The sequence below is a fragment of the Nematolebias whitei genome, chromosome 9 (assembly GCF_014905685.2).
Source record: "Nematolebias whitei isolate Nwh7 chromosome 9, NemWhi1, whole genome shotgun sequence".
In the NCBI taxonomy this organism is placed as follows: domain Eukaryota; kingdom Metazoa; phylum Chordata; class Actinopteri; order Cyprinodontiformes; family Rivulidae; genus Nematolebias; species Nematolebias whitei.
In genome coordinates, this window is record NC_056506.1 from 42,588,840 (window position 1) to 42,611,617 (window position 22,778).

The following is a 22,778-nucleotide window of genomic DNA, read 5'->3' on the forward strand; positions in this document are numbered from 1 at the left end:
TTTTTTTTGCTATCTATGGCATCAATGACAGAACTCAGAGTTTAGTGTTGCAACATAAAAGTTCAACTTTAGGGATGCACAATATTGGATTTTTTGGCCGATATCTGATATATTAAAACTTATTTGGCTGATAACCGATACCAATACTGATGGTTTTTTTTCCCTAGACCAATTTACAGAAACTACATAGCTTTCTCTGCTGTGGAATTAAAATACTACATTATTCTGCATGGTCTTTATATATATATATATATAAATAAACAACGCCTTTTATATCGGTGAGTTATTTTGATTGAATGTCCGATATTTAACTTTATCGCCAATATCGGCCGATACCGATACCATGCCGATAATATCGTGCAACCCTATTCAACTTAATTTCTAAAATAAATCTGCAACATCAACAAAATGACAAAAATCTAAATAATAAGTAGTTTGATTTTAAACAATATCTTATTTTATCTGAACACCTATAACTTTCATTACTATTTCCTGAAATCATTATCTTGGGCTTACAATAGTTACTGCGCAGTGCTGTGAAAGGCAGGCGATCATATATTTGCCTCTGTCTTTATGTATGTGTGCATGTTCTAGCTTGTCTCTCTGTTGGTTACATATGTCATGATGAGCCCTTGGATTAAAAAAAAAACAAAAAACAGGCAGTAATCTCAACCTGAGTTAAGATGCACCCTTCTCAACAACAGGCAGCAAGGGGCAAATTCGCCGCTTACTCAAGTGTTCGACGCCAGCACTTCACAATCACAAGACCAATTTCAGTCATGCTATTATACACGGTAGTCACTGCCTGTGTAAGTAAATGAGGAAATGACCAAAACACTTCTAGATCCACATCAACTTGGTATGAGCACTGGTTCCAGTGTGGCCACTCCTATGAAAATTGTCTGACTCCGCCACTGCTGTGCAGCTTGCTCGTATATCTAAAATGGTTGGGAAAAAAAAAAAAAACTCCAATGTTCGAAGACCAGACAAGTAAGTTTGACCCAAAACAAGGCCTCATTTTCAGCTACAGATTCTGAAGGGTCCGGTGGTCTGGAGGGACTTCACAAAACTCCTGACAGGAATTTTTTTTTTGGTTAATACTCAAATAATCATTTTGGGTGTACTAAAGGGGGAAAATAACTAAAATTTTGTAAAAAAATAAATAAATAAATAAATAAAATTAAGTGGAGTTTTTTTTTTTGTTGTTTACAAAAAACCCATAAAGAGTTAAAACAAAAAGTCATTTAAATTTGATGTTTTTATTTCAGGTTAAGATAGCTCTAAAAGACTGACTAGTTTTTATGTGGGAAAAAATTGTAAAAAAAAAATAGTATTTTTAAGCAGTTAAATAAAAGTCAGATTTTTTCCCATAAGGAACACAAATGGTCAAAAAGTACAAGCACAATACAAGGGTTAAAACTGTCTTATTTGAATGTACACATTATTATGCTTTTGACGTCAATCAGCCTCCACGATCCTGTCTGTATTTACAGCAAACAAAGCCAAGGTTTTGACCTGCATGCATTCAGGGATATTTTGCTACATGTACTGCTGCAAGATAAAGAACAAAGATAAATTCTTTGTGAAAGAATTCAATTCATTATTAGATTCTTGAGAATGCATGTTATCTTGATCTACAAAACTGATTCACTGATACCACTGATTATGACTTCATAACTACATATTTTCATGCCTGTGATGCTAGTTGGGCATTTTCATCAATGATCAGTGTCTGCGTTCGCCAACATTTTCACTGCACAGAACATCTGTGCAACATCTGTCCAGATGACCTGACTGAGAATTGTTGTGATTGTATACCTGGATTATTGAGCATGGTTTGTTGATCTATGTACAATGTTTATGTTGGGAAATTACTCCAGCCTCTGAGCTATTGGCTTTCTACTCAGAAAGTTATTGAGAAGACTGAAGATGGCCTTCAATCAAGCATAAAAACAAAAATGGCTATTTCTTAGTCAGTTTTCCATATATTAAGCTAAACCCTGGTGTGGTAGTAGCTGAGAGTTACCAGCAACACATACTCTAAAAGTTAACAAATCAACTTTGAATAACATGCATGCAAGGCAGCATATGCTTTCCTTCTAGGAATGCAAGTCTCATTATGTAAAAAAAAATAATAATAATCACATCTGAATGAAAAACAGACAAAGAGAAAAGGGGGAACCCTTTAAATAGAAAATTAAGATGGCAGTAGATTTAGTTTCTGATATCAGTGACAAAGTAAATAGCATGAATAGCCGACGGTACGTCTGCCTTTTTCATTTGTAGTTTTGTGTTTTTGCGACCTCTTGTACCAAACTTTTAACGTCCCGGTTCTTTCTAAACCCACCTTGCTGCTGAAAAGCATCCTTGAGTCTGATCAGCACATCAGCAAACCACCGCACATCATTCACCAGCTGCATGACATAGTCTGGGTCCACACCAGGGGATCCCATCAAGCGGGATGACAGCCACATGCTGCTCAGAGGGCTGGGGTTCCTGGTGGCACGACCCATAGTGGCCCAGGCCTTGGCAGATCCAGGGGATAGAGATTCTGGGTGTGGTTTGGAGTGGTGCCGTGGCAGCTGTTGGATGTGCTTTGTCCCACTTCCACCTCCAGCACTGCTGCTGCTGCTGCTCTTCCGTAGCATCCCAGCAGCTGGAGCAGCCGTTCACAGGCGCTCCAGTCGGCCAGCTAGTCCCTGAACGCACCACGCTGCCCTCGTCCTTGGACGGCTAAAAGAAAGAGCATCATTAGGTGACTGAAAGCATGTGTTTATGGGTTAGTTATCAACATGTAAACACGTTAAATCTGCTGAACTATTACAGTTTATAATTCGGTTATTAATGTGTGCAACAAAGCATGCAAGAGCAAAGCAAGCTCTAATCTCTTCTGGATGTTTTCTTTTTATTTAGTCTAGTAATCATATTTGATCGCATATCATTTTTAAAAGTTCTTATTTTTAACATTCTAACTACAGCAACATATTTGGGTTTTTTGTTTTTCACTTGCTTATAGCTAACGTTAATTCGTTAGCATAGCTAAAATGTTATGTTTTCGTAAAACTGAATAGCTAACCAATTCATAGTTAAAATATGTTTGAAGGCAAAGCTATAATTTGCACCAAAAGCGAAAAGGAGTAAATTTATATGAGTTCTAGTCTAAAAAAACGATTTTTTTTTTTCTGTTCAAGATGAAAAACGATGCTCTCCCCCGGTAAAAACAAACCCGACCCGAATCAAAAAAACTGCTTTGCTTGCAGTTAAAAAAAAAACGCTTTTAACTCACCTGCTTGGCAGTTTAAAGTCATAACTGCCAACGTAGCCAATGTTTTGATAATTAAAAGTAGTAAAAGTCCGTTAGGCAAAAATAACCAACAAAAGGCAAGAAGCGTCGCTGTATTAACTGTACATCGCGAAGTAACGACTTTGCAACTCTCTCAACTCAATCCTAGTTTACGAGGCGGTTTAATCACGTGATGTTTCAGATGAGCTCTCATTGGTCAGATCTGCCCAAGGCAAAAAAAAAAAAAAAAATGTGACGCCTTCAGGTGCTGTTGGACATTTAAAAACTGAGGTTCAAGAAATTAGCAAGTTAACCAGTTTATGTAAACAAATTAAAATAGCATGTGGTCTAGGGGTTATATTTGAGCAACCGCTTCAAAATTTAAGTTTGATTCCAAGTGAATATTGCATTTAAAACATCAAAAATATTAAAAACTGGCTTTGTACATTTAATACATACGTTCGTTAAATAGCAATTATACGGATGAACTGTGAATGCCCCACGTAGACTGGACTCTACTGTTTAAGGATTTTCTAGCAATACTGTAAATAATCTATATCAAATAGATGTTTGTGTTATTTTATACTTAAATTGACATTTGACTCCATTGTATTTTTAAAAGATTTTCTATAATCCAAATGCTATAAGCAGTATTTACTATTGTGAGTTTATTGATGAAAATAGGAGGGTGAAATGTGTATAGCTGCCCCTTATTTAATTAAAAGAACAGCACGAGACAGATGTTTTATATCAAACAAGAAAATGTCTCAAATTTTATGACTGAACACTGACACCCCTGCTGCCATCTAGTGTACATATCAAATCATTCAACAGCATGGTAAGTTACTCATACTCATTACTTTTAATTTTTTTTTTAATCCAGCTGTTCTTGTTAGGAATCAAGCAACAAATGCAAAAAAAGCATCAATTTACGTGGTTAATCAGAATTTTTCTTTATTTTCATATACAAAAAGATGAACGTACTCTCATCTAGTTTATATTTCTAAGCATTTCAATGCACAGATAAAAATTTTCATTCATACCAATTTAAAGAAACTCACCAACACACACACACGCAGTTCACATAAACAGGGATGGTCGCATATTTCCAACATTCGTTCACACTATTATAAGAAATGAACAATATTCTGACTGAAAAATCAAAGAAAAAAAATATAGGATTTTTCTTTCACAGGATCCACACATGAAAAGGAAGAAACCCTTTACATTTAGCAAGTAAATATATACACAATAATTGATATATGTTTTTCTTTTTGTTGAAGATGAGACTGACTCCAGGTTAGTGTTACTAAACAAGGTACTGCATGAGGTAACATGGTTTTTTTTTTTCGGTTCAGAAGAGCTGGGTGTAAGACAGCATTTGGAGGTAACAACCGATTGCGGCGGACTCTCGCACGCGACCGTTTGTTTGCCTGGCACAATTTGTGAAAGCACCTGGGCCACGTTCAGCGTGCACACAACAAAGTTCAACCCACTGCCTCCCACCCCAACCTTAGGAGACTTTGACTGGCAGAGCATGATCCAGGTGTGAGGAGACGTATTCTGTTGATCTGCAGAGGATACCTGCCAAGTCACAGCTGCATTTAATAGACTTAAATGACTATTGCTGTTTAGGAAATATTGCTGAACCCTTGGACTGTGCACATGGCGCTGTTTGAGTGAATCCTGACGGTGCTGCATCGGTCAGTCATGTAGCTACAAACACAATGATGGTTTCAAAACACTAAAAACATTGTTCAGCACTGAGTTGATTTTATACCCCCAAAAGTCCTTCACCAAAACTGCACATCAGCAAGAGCTACAGACCACTGTTAAAAAAAAAACACTATCTTTCCACACCACTAATCAAAGCACAACAGATGAGCCTGTGTGTTGTCCAACGTGGCTAAACTATCACTAAACAGGTCAGAACATCACATCAGCAGGTTAATATTGAGGCAATACTGTTCAAACAAGTGGCCAATCACAGAAGCTGCCACAACCATAAAAAATATTTGTTTGTCTTTTTTTTTTTGTTGATATACACACTAATGTTTTTCAATGCCAGTGCCACCCTCACAGCTTCTAATATAGATAAGCCAATACCATAATTCACTGATATCAGTAACACTTCTTTTAAAAGGAAAAAAAAAAAAGTTGCAGGGCTCAACTTAAATATATAAATGTGTTTCTGGAAAAAAAATACTTTCTGTAACTGTGAAATAAGAAGACCAACGCCCTGATTTTGTATACGAAGAAAAAAATGTATAGCGTTAGGTGTCTGTGTACACACATATTTACAGGAATCTGCCTCTCTTCTTTTAGGTTTGTAGAGCTTAAAACACCATGAAAGCTGGTCGGGTTCTATTTTTTAAAAAAAAATCAAGAAAAACTAAAGACAAGAGGCCCAACCTGCAATAAAATATCTCAGCTACTAAAACACAATAAAATACATAACACAACTTGATATACATGTAGAAAAAGCCTGAGGTACTTGTCAGAATATCTGAGGTCAGTCTGGAGGAGTAAGCAGCTAAAGGCTTACCCAGTCAAAAGAAAAACAAAGAACAAACAAACAAAAATAAAAAACCAGGATATTAGCCTCACATAATATGGTTAGTTATCACGTTAGTGTAATATCAACAAACAATACATCTACAAATCCTTGAGTATCCTGGAAAAGTCACAGCAGCATAACGGACATTCAATGTATGGTTTTTATGTTATGGTACAACTATGGCATTGCATTTGAGACAAAGGCAACCATTTGAGCTCTCCTTGCATGACATACAGTGACTGAGGTATCTAGGGGACTGGTGTCCCGACTGAGTATACTAACCAAATATCAATGAAAGTTTTAAAAAAAGACAGACATGTTGCTTGCTCCTGTATGACCCTTGCAAGGATAACCCTTCAAATTACCTGTCCACGGTTCTTACTTTTAAAAACACACACTTTTTGTCCATCTCGCATCATTTAGTCTTCGATTCTCACACTCGCACACAAATGCATACAGTTAAAATTAAAAATGAGTAACATTGCAACTCCAGACAGCATGTGCCAATGCCCCTGGCACTGGCAAAAAGGAGCAACTCTGAATAATAAAAACTGAAAACAAGTCCAGGAATATGTCCACGATAGCTAGCCGATTAGCTTGGCTCTGAACGAAGAGAAATGTTCCAAAGAAGCCTGCTGGATACCTGAGAGGTAGTTCCGAGAACAAGACGCCTGTTCCAAATCTTCAAAAAAAGTCCAAAAACATCCAACACGACTGCTCAGTTCTGATTTAGCCCCGCTCTCTTGAAATAAAACGGCCGTGGCTCCTCTTCGCTTTCCCCTTCCGTTCCTCCGAGGAGTCTAAATTAAGGGAGCACGCTCAGAGTTTAAAAAAAAAAAAAAAATCGAGAAGCTTCGACCCCTGAGGAAGATGAATATATTTTGTCTAACAGTCTAAAAACGGGTCCTCCGAGGTGAGTCTGAGGTTTGGAGCACAGGTTTGTATCGTTTTGGCCGCAGACGATTACGAGCACGACGGGAAATACATCAAAGACGAGGAGTCATGAGGTAATAAAAAGAGACTAAACATGAAAGAAATACGAGGTAACAACATTTAAGGTTTGACACAAGGGGTGCTATCTGATGTGCTCATCACATAGCTTATTACTACTTCAACTACAGCAGATGGATGTATCAATACGATCTGACTTTAAAAAAAAAAAAAAAAAACCTTGAAACAGAAATAAAATACCAGTAGTGGGAGAAAATAGCAGCTGCGTTGAAGTTGCTCGGGGTTCTTGAGTTGTTATTCACGGCGATCCGCTGAGTTTGTGGTTTAAAAACTTAAAAAAAGTCAGGAGCTCAGGGGAAGGGGGTGGCGTCATCCGTTCAGGTGCTGGACTCTTTGGGAGGTAGGTCCTCGTTGATGAGAGACGTCACTATGGAGACGGGGCTGTCTGAGGTAGTGCTGCCTATCGTCCTGGCGATCTGACTGATGCGCTCCTCCACACAGCCAGCAGACAGTCGCGCCTCTGCGTCGTGGTCCCAGCACTCCTCGATGGTCTCGCACATCTGGCTCAGACCCTGCAGCCAAACATTAGAAGTTACAGAAGAATCCGTCCTGTTGCATTTTAAAAGAACAGGCTAAGATTTTCATAGCTGTAGTAAAACTTTTTTGGAGAGCCGTGAAGTCGGAGCATCAAACTTTAATGAGAGAAAAATAAAATAAAGAACGCAACACATCCTGGTTCTGCTGCAGCCATTCTTCCACAATTACTCACAGGATGTTTGAGCCAGCAGTCCTTGATGGCTGGGCGCATCTTCTTGTGCACAACCACATCCTGCAGATCCTCCAGGGTGGGATGCTGACCTATTTCATCCTCAAACGGCAACATGTACTCCCCAACTGTACCTGAGCAGAAACAAAAAGAGTATCAGCACAGATCATGTAAACGAAGCTGCACTTCCATTTTAAAAGGCGTATTAGAATTCTACAACTATATGAACATCACAACTTGTTGTCCCTGCTCGGGCTGCTCTGCAGACAAAATAACAGGAGGCCAGCCTGAAGCAAAGTGACCTTTCACCTGTGGGCGAAGCAGCATTCCTGAACTGTTTGACTTACCGTCTGTCTCTAAACAGCGGGACACGAGCTCCCACAGCACCAAGCCCATGGCGTACATGTCTATCCTCAGGAAGGAGTCTCTCTGAAAGTTAATGGCTCCCTCCAACACCTCGGGAGCCATGTAACGTCTCGTACCAACCTACAACAAAGAACAAACAAAAATGTAATAAAAACAAATGTCTATTAATGTTTTTAATCACTTGTTAATGGCTTCATCCAAACCATCCACATGTCTGCTAGATCCCATCTCAACCAGGCCATTTAAAGATGTATTTCCCTTAATTAATAATCACGTCTTGGATCTGCTTAATTTGTCTCTAATAAATGGTTACATACCACAGAGCTTTAAGAATGCTGTAATTAAACCTTTACTTAAGAAACATAACCTTGACTCAGGAATCCTAGACACATTATAGAAGGTATATAGAATTATAGAAACATCTTATTTAAAAATGATGCAGAAAAACTGGTCCATGCACGTGTCACGTCTAGACTGGACTATTGCACTGGTTTATTATCTGGGTGTCCAAATACTTCTTTAAAACGTCTTCAGTTGATCCAAAATGCTGCTGCCAGAGTCTTAACTGGAGTTAGTGGGAGAGATCATATCTCTCCAGTTTTAGCTTCTCTCCATTGGCTCCCTGTCAAGTCCAGAATTGAATTCAAAATCTTACTTCTAACCTACAAAGCTCTCAACAACCTAGCTCCAACTTATATTCGAAATCTTATGGTTCCATATTTTCCTAACAGAGCACTTCGCTCTCAGACTGCAGGTTTACTTGTGGTTCCTAGAGTTTCCAAAAGCAGAATGGGAGGAAGATCTTTCAGTTATCAGGCTCCTCTCTTGTGGAACCAACTTCCAGTTTCTGTCTGTGAGGCTGACACATTGTCCAGTTTTAAGATTTTCCTTTTTGATAAATCCTATAGTTAGGGTGGGCTTGTCATGCTGCCTTAAGCTTAGACTACTTGAAGACAAATTGACCTAATTGCCTTAAATGATTTGCTAAAATTGAATAGTTTTCATTTGATACTATTTCTATCTTAACATGTGATTCTTGACCTGCCATTGTGTATCTGTTCCTCTCAAACCCAGCCGGTCGAAGCAGATGGCCGCTTGTCCTGAGCCTGGTTCTGCTAAAGGTTTCTTCCTCATGAAGGAGTTTTTCCTTTCCACTGTTGCCTTCATGCTCGTTCAAGATGAGAGTCTGCGATGGAGTTAAATTCAAAGCAGTCTGCTCCTCAGATATTTATTACTATTTTTATGTATGGATGTTTCTGTTCAGTGCCCTGAGATGACTCCTGTTGTGACTTGGCGCGTTATAAATAAACTGAATTGAAGCAGAGCATCAAACTTGGGTCTTACTTGCTGTAAGAAAACAGATGTACAGAACAACCATCACATAAATTCATGTTGATATCTGACTGTGCGTTTATTTGAAGACATATTACAGGGTAAGTAAGTGACAGCTACAAAGAATGGTCAGAGAGAAATAGAAACCCATGATGAAGCTTTTCGTACCTGGCCATGAGTATCTCCAGGAGGCTTTCCTGGTTCGAATCGAACAGCGAGCCCGAAGTCCCCGATGACTGCAGTTAAATCATCTCGCAGCATCACATTCTTACTCTTGAAGTCCCTGTTCAATTAATTTCACAACAGTCGTTAAAATGCAGTTTTTAATGGCCGTGTTTAGTCACTGCAGTCACACAAATCAGTCGACAGGCTTTTAGAGTGAAACTATTACCGTAATTCAAGCACAGCTAGAGGAAAATGACTGAGCTGAGGGGGGAAATAAAGCAACCGCCAGGTTTTGAAGATGAATGGATACCTAATTCAGTCAGCGCAGCAGAGTTCTGATTTACATCCCACCTTTCAGTGCAAACTTTGTACCTGAGTGTGCTGTAGTCTTTACATCAAACGAAACCAGAGACTTAAAACACAGACAGAGCCAGAACGAGGCAGTGATTTCCATGCATCAACAAAACCCATCTTTAACTGAGCTGATATGGACACAACAGCACTCTGCAGCTGTATGATGCGAATTAACAACTGGGCGTATCAAAATGTCTCTGTGGAGAAGGACAAAACCTCCATATGTTGAACACTGGGTAGTAAAAATACTGTTATGTATACATGAACAAAAAGTGGTGTTTGTAGGGAGTCACATCTTCTGTTTACAATAATAATAATGTTCACTTTGTTAATCCACAATGGGGAAATGTATTCTCTGCATTTTCCCATCACACATGTAGCTGGAGGGTTAAGGGTCTTGCTCATGGGCCCAAAGTGGGGCAAATAAGGGTGGAGGCAGATGTAGGTGCATCACCTGTCCCACCCTAATTTGATTCGCCAGGTTGGGTATTTGAACGGGCAACCTCCCAATCACAGGCTCCCTTTCTCTAGCCTCTACGCCACCACTCCCTCCTCAATCAGGGATCGTAGCAAAATATTTACCTCAACCAAAGTCTGGTTTGTAAAAAATAAGGTGGTCTGTGAGAGACCGTGAGGAGCAATTCTAAATGAGATATTCAAAATCCAAGATCAAGATGTAGAAGTGGGTATTGTTTGAAAACTAATAAGCAAATAAGTTCTTTATAAACATGTATACCCTATTCTAGAACACCCTCTACACATAAAATACCACCGTCTGGATTCTTGCTCGTCTCATTACATCAGCTGCACCAAAACAACAAACGCTGCACCATTTTCACATAGGGCTGGACAATAATTAGATAACAATATACGTCGCAACATACTTTTATTCAGTAACAGTGATATGAGTTTTAAGCACGTTTCCGATATTTCAATATGATTACAGCGTTTCACTGATGCATTTCTTCCACTTCAGTTTCAACCCGGACAGAAAACGGTGCGACAACCATGCAAGTGCACGGTGACGTCGATGTTACACAGAGCTCGAGTCCAGAAGGGGTTAGCGGTAGCAGGCTAGGCTAATCTCCAACGCGCAGTAAGTTTTCACTTCAAAATGAGTGCCCATGACTGTCAGAATGTGACTGAACAAGCTTTCACAAGCGAAGAGAAAGCAGATGACATAACTGATGTGAGAAAAGACTAATTTGGCGGTGTGGAAGTGGTTCGGCTTTCTAAGATCCAATAAACTGCAGGTTTCAGTTGGTGTGCTGCCAAATGTGTTGGGAGCCGTTCCAGCTAGCGGTGGGAACACATCTAACTTGTCCACTGGATAGAATATGCTGAGAGTCAGAAGATGAAGCGCAATAAAAGTTTGAGTCAACGTGTCCCTGAAACACCACCCCCAGCTGTATCAAGAGAAACCCACGCTGCATGGGTTAGGTTGTTGTTTAAAGTTAAAACTATTAATACTGACAAAGCTGAGGGTTTTATGTTTATTTGACGGTGATTTCAAATTTCTTTGAAGGCCAAATACAAATAAAAGGTGAACATTAATTTATTTGTACAGTTTGTACAGTTTTCTGAGGCTTTGATATCGTTTATATTGATATCGAATTACATCGTTATCGACCGAAATTAAGAAATATATTGCGATAAAAGTTGTGGCCATACCATCCAGCCCTATTATCACAAAAAAAAAGTACGGTAATTAAATTGGGTTTGCATCAATTTGGAAAGATAAAAATGCATTAAATAAAAGCAAAGTACTTTAAAAGGAAGACTCTAAATTACTAAAACCAACAACACTTTGGCAAAACACAGGAGACCTTATGGTGCATTTAGTTGTATTTTGTAAACTTACAGATCCGAACACAAATAACCAATTTGAAACAGTCTTGTTTTTAACCTCATCTTCCTTTATATAACACATTTAACCAAATTACTGATCTCATTTTTGCTTTTCTTACCTGTGTGCAATGGTCGGTTTAGGCCCCTCTCCTTTGTAGCTGGGAATGTCTTCATGGAGGTAGGCCAAGCCACAGGCCATGGTCTCTGCTATGTGACACAGCTCAGTCCAGGTCACAGGGTTACCCTTCAGGTGGTCTGTCAATGAGCCCTGCTCGCACACAAAAACACCAAAGGTTAAGGGAGAAGGATTAACACCTACGCAGGAATTTTTAATCCATTTCCCAGAAGCTCTGCTTCGATTCAGCTTTCAAAAAGCAAACCAACTAAAACAGTAAGCTCTCATAAGAACTGTTTTCTGAAGCCAAAAAGAGGCAGGGGGAGGCTCTACGTCTATTTGACAAACAGAAATAATAAACACACAGTTAAAAATTCACCCAAAAAGCAGCAATGAAGGCAACGAGGCAACAGAAACAGATTTATTGGTGCCAATGCCAAAAGTAAAAATAAAGTATGAGAATAAGGCCTAAAAAAATAATTTTGTAAAAATAAAATGCTGCATTTCTTGTGACAATTATAGCTTTTAGCTTCTGGGAACAAGATGATAACCAAAAAATGTATTATGTCAATCTTATCTAGCTTAAGGCACCAAATACAAATTTGCACATATTTTTATCTGAAACGAGTTTTTATGCTCTCTTTGAAGGTAATTAAAGGGGGTAAGTCGGTACTAAAAAACGTCCGACTCCTCTGTTTTCTAAAGTATGTGAGAGTCTGTATATTTGCTGCACGTGTGCAGAAGTTTTCTCACCCTCTCGTGAAATTCTGTGATGAGCCACAGCTCCGTTTCCAGGTTCGTGCCATGCTTCTCTGCAGCTATGTAACGCAAGAGGTTTTCATGTCTCATCCCCGGAGACACGAAGATGTCCCGCTCATTTTGCCATGACTGCTTATCCTGTAAACACAAACCAAGGATTCACGCACGAGCCTCAGTGAGTCATAGAAAAACGTTTCTTATGCTTCAGTGTGAGACTGGAAGAAATTGAAAATCTTCAGTCTAACAGAAAATGCTAACAGCACTCAGATTTTCTATCAGTGACAAAAAAAAAAAAATCAGGTGAAATTGTTGGTATTTTGATCCACAAAGCAGCAAACAAGACAAAAACTTGTTCCAGTCAACTGAATACGAGCACTTCACGAACCTGAACAGGGAAGATTTTTACAGCGACATATTCGCTCATTAATTGAGCTTTCCAAACGCAGCCAAAGCGCCCCCTAGCTTTGATTTCCAGCAGCTGCAGTGGCTTCAGACCCACCAAAGGGGATGGAGGAACTGGTCCTGGATCCTGAATGAACAAGGGAAAACAAATTCTCAGTCCACTTTGTTGCCTCCAGAGGATGTATATACAGGTGCTGGTCATAAAATTAGAATATCATGAAAAAGTTGATTTATTTCAGTAATTCCATTCAAAAAGTGAAACTTGTATATTATATTCATTCATTACACACAGACTGATATATATATATCAAATGTTTCTTTTAATGTTAATGATTATAGCTGACAACTAATGAAAACCCCAAATTCAGTATCTCAGAAAATTAGAATGTTATCCATCCATCATCTTCCGCTTGTTCTGAAGTCGGGTCGCAGGAGCAGCAGCTTGAGCAGGGAAGCCCAGACATCTCTTTCCACAGCCACCTCTTCCAGCTCTTCTGGGAGGATTCCAAGGCGTTCCCAGGCCAACCAAGAGACAGTCTCTCCAGCGTGTCTTGGGTCTTCCCCGGGGCCTCCTCCCAGTCGGACATGCCCGAAGCACCTCCATGGGGAAGCGTCAAGGGGACATCCTTACCAGATGCTTGAACCACCTCAACTGGCTCCCCTCCATGTGGAGGAGCAGCGGTTCTACTCTGAGTCTCTCCCGAATAACCAAACTTCTCACCCTATCTCTAAAGGAGAGTCCAGCTACCCTGTGGATTTCTACCGCCTGTATCCATGATCTCATTCTTTCGGTCACTACCCAGAGCTCATGACCATAGGTGCGGAATGTTACTTAAGACCAATTTAAAAAAAAAAAAAAGGATTTTTAGAAATGTTGGCCAACTGAAAAGTATGAACATGAAGGATTACTGCAGAAAGGTGGCATGTATGGAGTCGATCAGTCTGTGGCACTGCTCAGGTGTTATAAGAGCCCAGGTTGCTCTGATAGTGGCCTTCAGCTTTTCTGAATTGTTGGGTCTGGTGTATCAAATCTTCCTCTTCACAATACCGCTTAGGGGTTAAGGTCAGGCAAATTTGCTGGGCAATGAAGAACAAAGATACCATGGTCCTTCAACCAGGTACTGGTAGATTTGGCACTGTGTGCAGGTGCCAAGTCTCGTTGGAGAACGAAATCTACATCTCCATAAAGTTGGTCAGCAGCAGGAAGCATGAAATGCTCTAAAACTTCCAGGTAGATGGCTGCGTTGACCTTGGACCAAAGAAAATGCAGTGGACCAACACCCGTAGATGACACGGCCCCCCTAACCATCACTGACTGTGGAAACTTGACACTGGACTTCAAGCAACGTGGATTCTGTGCCTCTCCTCTCTTCCTCCAGACTCTGGGACCTTGACTCCCAAAGGAAATGCAAAATGTATTTCATCAGAGAACATAACTTTGGACAACTCGGCAGCAGACACAGGCGAGACGCTTTTAACGCTGTCTCTTGTTCAAAAGTGGCTTGACAAAAAGAATGGGACAGCTGAACCCCTTGTCTTGCATACGTCTGAGCATGGTGGTTCTTGAAGCACTGATTCCAGCTGCAGTCCACTTTTTGTGCATCTCCCCCACATTTTGGAATGGGTTTTGCTTCACCATCCTCTCCAGGGTGTGGTTATCCCTATTGCTTGTACACTTTTTTCCTACCACATCGTTTCCTTCCCTTCGCCTCCCTTTTAATGTGCTTGGACACAGAGCTCTGTGAACAGCCAGCCACTTTAGCAATTACCTTTTGTGTCTTGCCCTCCTTGTGCAAGATGTCATTGGTCATATTTTGGACAACTGTCAAGTCAGCAGTCTTCCCCATGTTTGTGTAGCCTACAGAACTGGACTGAGAGACCATTTAAAGGCCTTTACAAGTGTTTTGAGTTATTTAGCTGATTAGATTGTGGCACCAGGTGTCTTCAGTATTTAACCTTTTCACAATATTCAAATTTTCTGAGATACTGAATTTGGGGTTTTCATTAGTTGTCAGTTACAAGCATCAACATTAAAATAAATAAACATTTGAAATATATCAGTCTGTGTTTAATGACTGAATATAATATACAAGTTTCACTTTTTGAATGGAAATATTGAAATAAATCAACTTTTTCATGATATTCTAATTGTATGACCAGCACCTGCAGATAAAACTTGGGAGTTCAGAGCTGCTCTCTCACCTCGCTCAGGTCTACATGACCGTAGGGGGGCTTCCGGTGACGATACATCCACAGGGCCAGAATGAGAGCCAAGGACAGCACACACAGCGGCAGCAGGGAGTACACCAGCACATTGAGCAGAGATGGCACGCGGGGAGGAGGACGAATTTTTACTGTTAAAAAGGAGCAGAATTAAATGCAGCGCGTCACCTGCATGACCTGCGAGTTATAAGCAGCTTTACAAGTGGCCCTCAAAAACTGCAAGACTTGGTTTTAAATGAGGACAGATTTTACTGAGACCTTTATCCCCAACTTACAAATAGGTCTGTGCAGGAAGCCTGTTGATCGACCAGACACCACATATAAACAAATACATTTTTACATTACGCAAGCAGGCAATGACAATAACTAACAAAATCAGCAGCATGTCCTCCATTGACTGATCCTAAAAACCATACACGTTTACGTTGCTATGGTTTGGCTGAATGAAAAATAAGGTAATGTGTTGATAGTAAAATATTTACAATATAAACTTGTCTACGTTCTCAACAATGACAGCAAGTTTCTGGGTCTTTTCTCTGCATTACCACAAGGTTTCAATTTACTGAATAACTAAAACCTAAATTAAAATTACAGCATGTCTCCCTCAGAAACCACAGTATCAGACATTGCTCTGATCATCCTTTGCCAAATCTTTAATGTTACTGTGACTGTGTCGTTGGGAGATTAAAACGTGATCATCAGAATCGTTCCACTAGTATCGGTAAACTCATGTTTTTTTTTTCTTTAAATTCTTTCTGTTTGCAAACTATAAATTTCACAAGATAAACACTAATTATACCAACCTCTTAATAGCAGCTGGCAGGATAAAGAAAATAAAATGTAATTCACATAGCAGCTGATGTGCCTCTAGATAAGAAAAAGGCAGTTATTATAGATTGACTATTCAAATTCACCCACTTTAACTGGACTTCAACTATGTTTAAAATCACCCTAAAAACTATAATTTTGAGTGATCCTTATGAAAAATGTAATGTGTGTAAACCTTTATTTTTTTAATTCTTGGATAAGGTTGTTTAATCGGAGTACGTCGAAGCTCTTGTCTAAAGTTGACATCAGTCATGGGGACAGTTCCAGATCATCACCTGATGCTTAAAAGTGGCACCTAAAAACAGCTCAAACCATAAATGTACTGTATTTTTTGGATTATAAGGCGCATTAAGCAAAACTAAAATATTTTGAAAGATTTTTGAACAGTGTACCGCATAAAATCAGTTCAAGGTCCGTAAGAACAACCAGAATTAATAGATAAGGCGCACCCGATTATAAAGGTTCACTGTTGATTTTTGAGAAAATTAAAGGATTTTAAGTGCGCCTTATAGTCTGAAAAATACAGTAGCTGTTTTTCTTTTGGTTGCCCCCTACTGCAGAGAGAAAGCAAACGCTCATAAAAGACTTGGCAATTGACGCGACGCCATCTGTCAATCAATAGACGTGAACCAATCCAATACCAATATCGCTATAAGTCCAGTTATCAAAAATACTTCTGGATCGGGTATCGTGACAATGTGACCGATCCATGACTGGGCAGATCTAGTCACTCTAATTCTATGCTTCGTGCTCTGAGTGACGTCACATGCTAGCGAACTCGCCGCACCGATTGTTTTCAAAATGGAGCGAGCGAAAGGATCAGCCATCTGGAACTATTTCACACTATCTCAGACAACACATTCGACAGCTACGTGCAATACGTGCACAGCGACGGTTCCAGGGGGTGTCACTAAACTCCCAGTTATAACACTACCAACTTAATCAAGCATCTCCAGAGATCTCACCCTAAAGAGCACGCTGAGTTTGTTGAATGGAATTCAGCAGTTTTTCTGTATCAGATCGGTATCGGATCGGCATCTACCGATACTAACGCTCAGATATCGGTATCGGATGTTGAAAACATGGATCGGTGCATCCCTATCAATCAACCCAGTAGGCTCGTCAGCAACTGGCCAATCGGCGATCGCAATTTGTCTCGAAGTGAAACAGCCTTTACCTGCAGGAGCTGCACTCTTGTTTTTCTCTGACAACATTGTCAGGGTTTTGCTTTACAAACGCGGTCATGTGGATTTAGTGTAAAATCTTCAGAAAAAATGGGTTAAACGTCAGTGGGGAACATCCCATTCAGAAACACGTTACCCTGAGTGTTCAGAGGATTTAATACAGTTTATTCCATTTCCAAAGCCTAAAGTGAGTCAGGAAAAATGTAAAAGATGGATAAAGCCTCGTGAGCACAACTGCAAGCAAATCCTCCATTTTTTGTCATAACTGCACTGCATGCTTAATGGTTAAAGTAAAGGCTAATGCTTAAAGCTACTTGTGCTTTGTTTTGTGTGTTTTAAATGTAGATATATGTTGCAACTTCTGCTTGCATAAGTTTAGTCTTTGTTTGTTATGATCAATTAACACTAAACCAATGTTGCACAAAGCGTTTATTTGGTTGTGTAAAGTGAAATTTATACTCTTAGACACTGAATTCCACTGTAAATTCTTGCCCTGTGTTGCTCTGCGACATGAAAATATATACTGCAGTAACTATTTTAAGTTTTTACTATCTTTAAATTTGTTTTTTGCCTGCCTTATTTGCATTAATGTTGGCTGATAAGGCAGAAATGTGTCACTAAATGACTCAGGTAACGCCGTGAGCTTCACTACCTCCACCATTACAGCTGCCTCGTTTGTTTGTCGGAGGTTAGCTCACCCTGCGTTACATTTCCGCGTGGGCGGAGAACGCTTATTTGTCGCGTCATGTCAAATGTTTTATGAAAGATGCCCTGCCTCATGCAACCTGGAATCTAACCTGCAGCCTCAGACTTACCAGACCACAGCACTGACCAGAGAGCTACAGCAACCCCTCAAGAGATAAACAATAAATTAAAAAATACAACCATCTACATAAAGTTTGTGTTCAGACTTAACTTCAAGGTGTACATGCTAACAAAGTAAAGTGTCAGGTTAGCGTCCTATAAAGAATCAGGATCCTTCTCACCCGTGATTCCAAGATGGAAAAACTGTGTTAAGGAGTGCTCTACTAATCAGGGGAGAAAATATGTAAAGTACGTAGGACGCATTCACCACCTACCTCGGTTCCCGCTGCCAATCAAGTCAGGAAGGTGAGTGAATCGCTCGTTGCAGTAGTTACCCTCGCAGCAGCAGAAGAACACCTGAGGGTTTTCCTCCATTGAGACACACTCTTGCCTGAAACAGCAGATGACACAAAAGACACCACTTTCAGGATTAAGAGCAAAATGACACAAAAGAAATGCTGAAATATGTTTTTATGCTTTGAAAAATTAATGTAGCAGGTGGGTGCCAGCTGACTTTAGTTGTACCACGTTAAAAAAATGTTTAAGCTATGAAGATATATGAACCTAACAAGGTTGAGTCAGGTCCTCTGGATAGATTCTTCTTTGTTGAAATGTTTTGTCTTTATTTATTTAAAGACAAATCCATCCAGAGGATTTGGCTCAACCTTGTTAGATTTATCCACCTGGATTATTGAGCATGCATCAGGATAATATGAACCTAATTTATTGTCTCGACTCTTTAACTGATCCACCATTTGACTTTGGTTACGAGCAATGGCATCAATGTTTTGAGCCAACGGTGCCCTATTTTCTTTTGATGTCTGAGTTGCAAATTTTAAACAACTAAAATCAAAAAAAGAACCCAAAAAGAGATTAAAATATTTAAAAAAAGTTTGCAGTAAAAATGGGTTATTATTGCCTTCTGCTTAAAAGTAAAAGGGCAAGAATGTTTTAACCATGTCTGTGTACACAAGTCTTGTTTTGAATGTACCATTAGCGAAAAAGATTCTCACAAATCACAAAATGGATTTTAATTAAAAACAAAAATGGATACAATTCATCGCTCAGTTGCTTTAATACATTAATACATCCTTGACATCAACTACTAAGTCAACCCTGTTTGTCTGTTTAAACCGCTCATGAACCACTTGGTTGCATTTCAATTAAACTTTCAAAGTAAATATTGGAAGTACGCGTTCAATTTTTGTAGACAACTCAATTCAAAATGGTTGCCACAGACAATTACCTATAGTGTACACAAAATAAATATACCTTGGAGAATTTTACAGATACTGAGCTAGAATTTGGTGTGGTAGTAGCCGATATTATTTACATACACGTGTGCCATCCAGGACTTTTGAGTGCAGATTTCTCACAGTATTGAATGAAACTGCATATACATTATTTTTTTTTAAAGATTTGACCAAAACAGCTACAACACCAACCATTCACAACGTAAGACGAGCTTTGTTAAAACTCGTCACGAAAGGCAGCAGGTAATGTGCATTTCTGCGAAAGATTGCCAGATCTTTCGTTTAGATCCAAAGTCACAAGATGTACGGGTTTTCTTTGATCGCATGCAACCAAAGCTGTAGATACGATCATTAATCTTGCTATCTGTTAAAAAAAACTCACACGCTTCAATGCTCTGACTTTATGAAGCTTTTCAATCAAATTAAATTGACCTGCACACCAAAAGATATAACTTTTATCAATGGAGGGTAGAATACATTTTCTAAAAACTGCTACCGAAGAATCATTTCTTTATATAACCTGGTTTATGTCCAACGTTATGACTGTAAACGTTCTGCAGCTTCACCCAAATTAATCATTGCTTACTGCCGTTGGACCGTTTCCAACAACTGCATGGAAATCCTAAAACTCAGTTTAAATATCAAGCAGGCTTCTAATCACTGCAAACAGACCTTTAATACACATGTGCCGCTCAGGACTTTGATTTATTTTTCCTCCAGCCTGCTTTCACGTCACCAGAGGTCCCTGAACTGCTCTGAACGCCGAGGCTCAAACTATAAAGTTTCGATTGTGCCACCTAACCCAGAGGCGACATCACACACAGAGAAGTGTCTAAGGCCTGAACGGTCTGATCCCACCACATCTGTCAGCATTGTTCATGCAGCTTATCCATGACACCGTTTTTGGTAATTATCACACAGTTTGATATATATATATATATTTAACTTATATGCTTTTATACACCAAAATATGTTATCACCCAGTAATCTGGCAATGCAAGCCATTCAAATATGTATAAATGCTAATTAAATCTTAATTAATCTTCTGACATGTTTGTGCACAAAAATGACTAAGAAGAGTTTGTCATCTTATTTTATACATACTGACGAGCGCCTTGAACAAATAATACCAACAAACGCAAATAACCAATGCTTTACTATGTACAAAATGCACTTTAAGCATTCCAAAAGTGTAAAATATCCCATTTCAGGTCTTTGAATTGTTGAGAGCAGAGAAAAAGCTTGAAATTGTGTTCTTTTCAGCCGAGCGGTAAGAAAAAAAATAGTATTTTTCTCCAATTTAAGAGGATAGAGTTAGCAAAATGCTAATCAATACCCACTTCATTAAATATATTCGACATATTTCTTTGACAAACAGAGCGAGAAGCTGAAGACGATGTGTTAGGCCACGTGTTTGTTTTGCTGTGGTTATTCCTGCCTCTTACACTGAGTGAAGTCAGACACCCTGAACGAAACTTTAATACGCTGTGACCTAACCTGTCATAGCAGTTGAAGTCGTCCAACCAGCAGCCTTTCTTCACCAGCTTGATGGTCCCTGAGGAGTTGAGCCAGGAGGCATAACAGTGCAGGCGCTTGTCCTTCTCCGCCTCGCAGCGCTCGAAGCCACTCTGGTTGGTCCTCTCCGTACGCCAGTTATCATTGTAGTACACACACTCCCGGGTTTCCACCTCTCCGAGACTGTACCCTGATATGGACAGAAGGCCTCAGTCAGCTCACATCGCACAAAGAATTGAATCTCAACAGTGGAAGCGCAGACATATGGCGCGGGATCCACGAAGAAACATCTCGGAGCAGGAGACTATCATCGCTCTGGCGTGTGGCCAGTTTTGGGAGCTCACTGTAGTGAAAAGGGAGTTCCTCTGGGCTAAGAAATTGTTGCTGAATACTGCCTCAGCATAACGCCACTGACAAAACAATGATGATTACCCGGTTTGATTAGATATAAAACAATAATCTGCATGTTGCGGTAAAGAAACAAGGCATGTGTTCATTCACATGCTACTTCTACAGATCAGGGTTCATCTGTGCAGACAGATAAGGGTATTTTCACTTAAACCAAGCTAAAACAGAACGGTTTAAAAAAGGTTGAATTAGTGTCTGTGGACGCTTTGCACGCTGCGGTAAGAAGCAGACAGCATGTTGTGCTTTCTAAAAAAGAAATGGCTGGGATGTTCAAGCCTAATCTTTGTTCAGAGAAAAAATAGAGCCTGTCTCTTTAAATCCCTGCCTATAGGAGGCTGCCCATCCCCCAGCTTTACCCCCATCAGCCCATTACACATCCACTCACACATTCAGTCCAGCAGCACACAATGGACTTTGTTACACCAAACAGAGGTGCACGAAATGACCACGATGCCGACACAGGACAGAAAGAGTGAGAAATTAAACAAAAAAGACCAAAAACACTCATACAGCCGTGATGCTCAATGCTCCACTGAGCCGAGATGGCATTTCTGATATCTGTGGTCACATGATCCAGGGAGGACTTTTACTACAAGATCATTCCCCCCCACCCCCCCCCATCACTTACTGGGCTTTTACACAACAACATGAATTCTGGAGAAGCAGCTTTACTGTACTCTCCCCATCATGCCCCTTAATCTATAAACCATAAAGGCATTAGCTGCTCACAGGAGACAGCAGCTGTGCCTGGATGAAAATGCTAAAAACACAATTAGGAGAGGAAAATACCCTGGGAATGATTGTGTTAAGTCAAAAGACAAAAAACAATAAGTGAAAGTAGAGATTAAGAGAAAAGAAGATGTGTACTTAAGCAACGAAAACTCCCCAAAACAATAGGGGGAGAAGCACCCGCTGTATTTCACGTGGTTGCAGAAATGTTTGGAATAACCACTTGAATGGAGCTGTGGTCGACTCAGAATGAATAAATGCTCGATTCCTGGCGGTGAAAGTGTGTTTTTCTTCAGGCTGAGTGACCACAAACAGGAGAGCAGAGCTGAAATGTAGCCTCTAAGGTTTCAGGATGTTGATGCAGCTGCTGCCTTCTATTCCTGCCGCTACTGTTGAGAGGGGGGGGGCGCAACAGTTTCACATTTAGACATGCCTTCAACTAGTTCACGTGCACAATAAGAGTTTTAATCCAAAAGCTAAACATGGAGGTTGCAAACGTGAAAGGAGGAGGGAAACAAACGTGGTTGAGAGGGTTTAAATCCCGGCTGAGTGACAGTAAAGTTTAAAAACACGAGGTTCTGCTTCGCGGGTTCACGTTTCAAAAACGTGGATATTCAAATTTAAGCTTATTTACTGATAAATACATGAAAATAATTAAAAAAATAAATAAAATGGACGCTTACCTGCGCATAAAGTTCCCAGAAGAAGTGAACAAGTGAGCCATGAACACGACATGTTCCGCGTTAAATGCGGGACGGAGGCTTCGCTCTCGTGCCGTCGCGAGCGTTCAAAGTCGGCTCGGAGAAAAACATGAGCCCGGGACCAGACGACAGGCCTCCCCGGTGCCTCGGAGCAGCCGCCACCGCCACAGCGCGGGTCGGTAGCCGCGGAGCTGCAACAATGTCGCGAAGGGAAAAAAAAAAAAAAAAAAAAAAC

At 40.0% G+C, this 22,778-nt stretch overlaps 2 protein-coding genes across 2 annotated transcripts in view; both read right to left on the minus strand.

Annotated features, from left to right (window-relative positions):
• Positions 1–3,456, minus strand: part of LOC119415219 (rho GTPase-activating protein 29) — a 39,241-nt gene extending 35,785 nt beyond the window's left edge. Inside the window, exons 1-2 of the mRNA XM_037682377.1 lie at positions 3,287–3,456; positions 2,348–2,733 (exon numbers count right to left, since the gene is read on the minus strand). Of these exons, the coding sequence (XP_037538305.1) occupies positions 2,348–2,648 (301 nt within the window). The 5' untranslated portion in view covers positions 2,649–2,733; positions 3,287–3,456. The remainder of the gene's footprint in view (positions 1–2,347; positions 2,734–3,286) is intronic.
• A 3,414-nt stretch (positions 3,457–6,870) lies between these two features.
• On the minus strand, positions 6,871–22,697 carry LOC119414742 (activin receptor type-2B). The gene is made up of 11 exons (XM_037681852.1): positions 22,526–22,697; positions 20,688–20,895; positions 18,213–18,328; positions 15,101–15,252; positions 12,882–13,025; positions 12,491–12,634; positions 11,742–11,890; positions 9,424–9,538; positions 7,905–8,043; positions 7,561–7,691; positions 6,871–7,363 (listed from the first exon to the last, which is right to left on the minus strand). The coding sequence occupies exons 1-11, from the start codon at positions 22,575–22,577 to the stop codon at positions 7,169–7,171; spliced, it is 1,545 nt and encodes a 514-aa protein (XP_037537780.1). The 5' UTR covers positions 22,578–22,697; the 3' UTR covers positions 6,871–7,168.
• Positions 22,698–22,778: the final 81 nt, after the last annotated feature.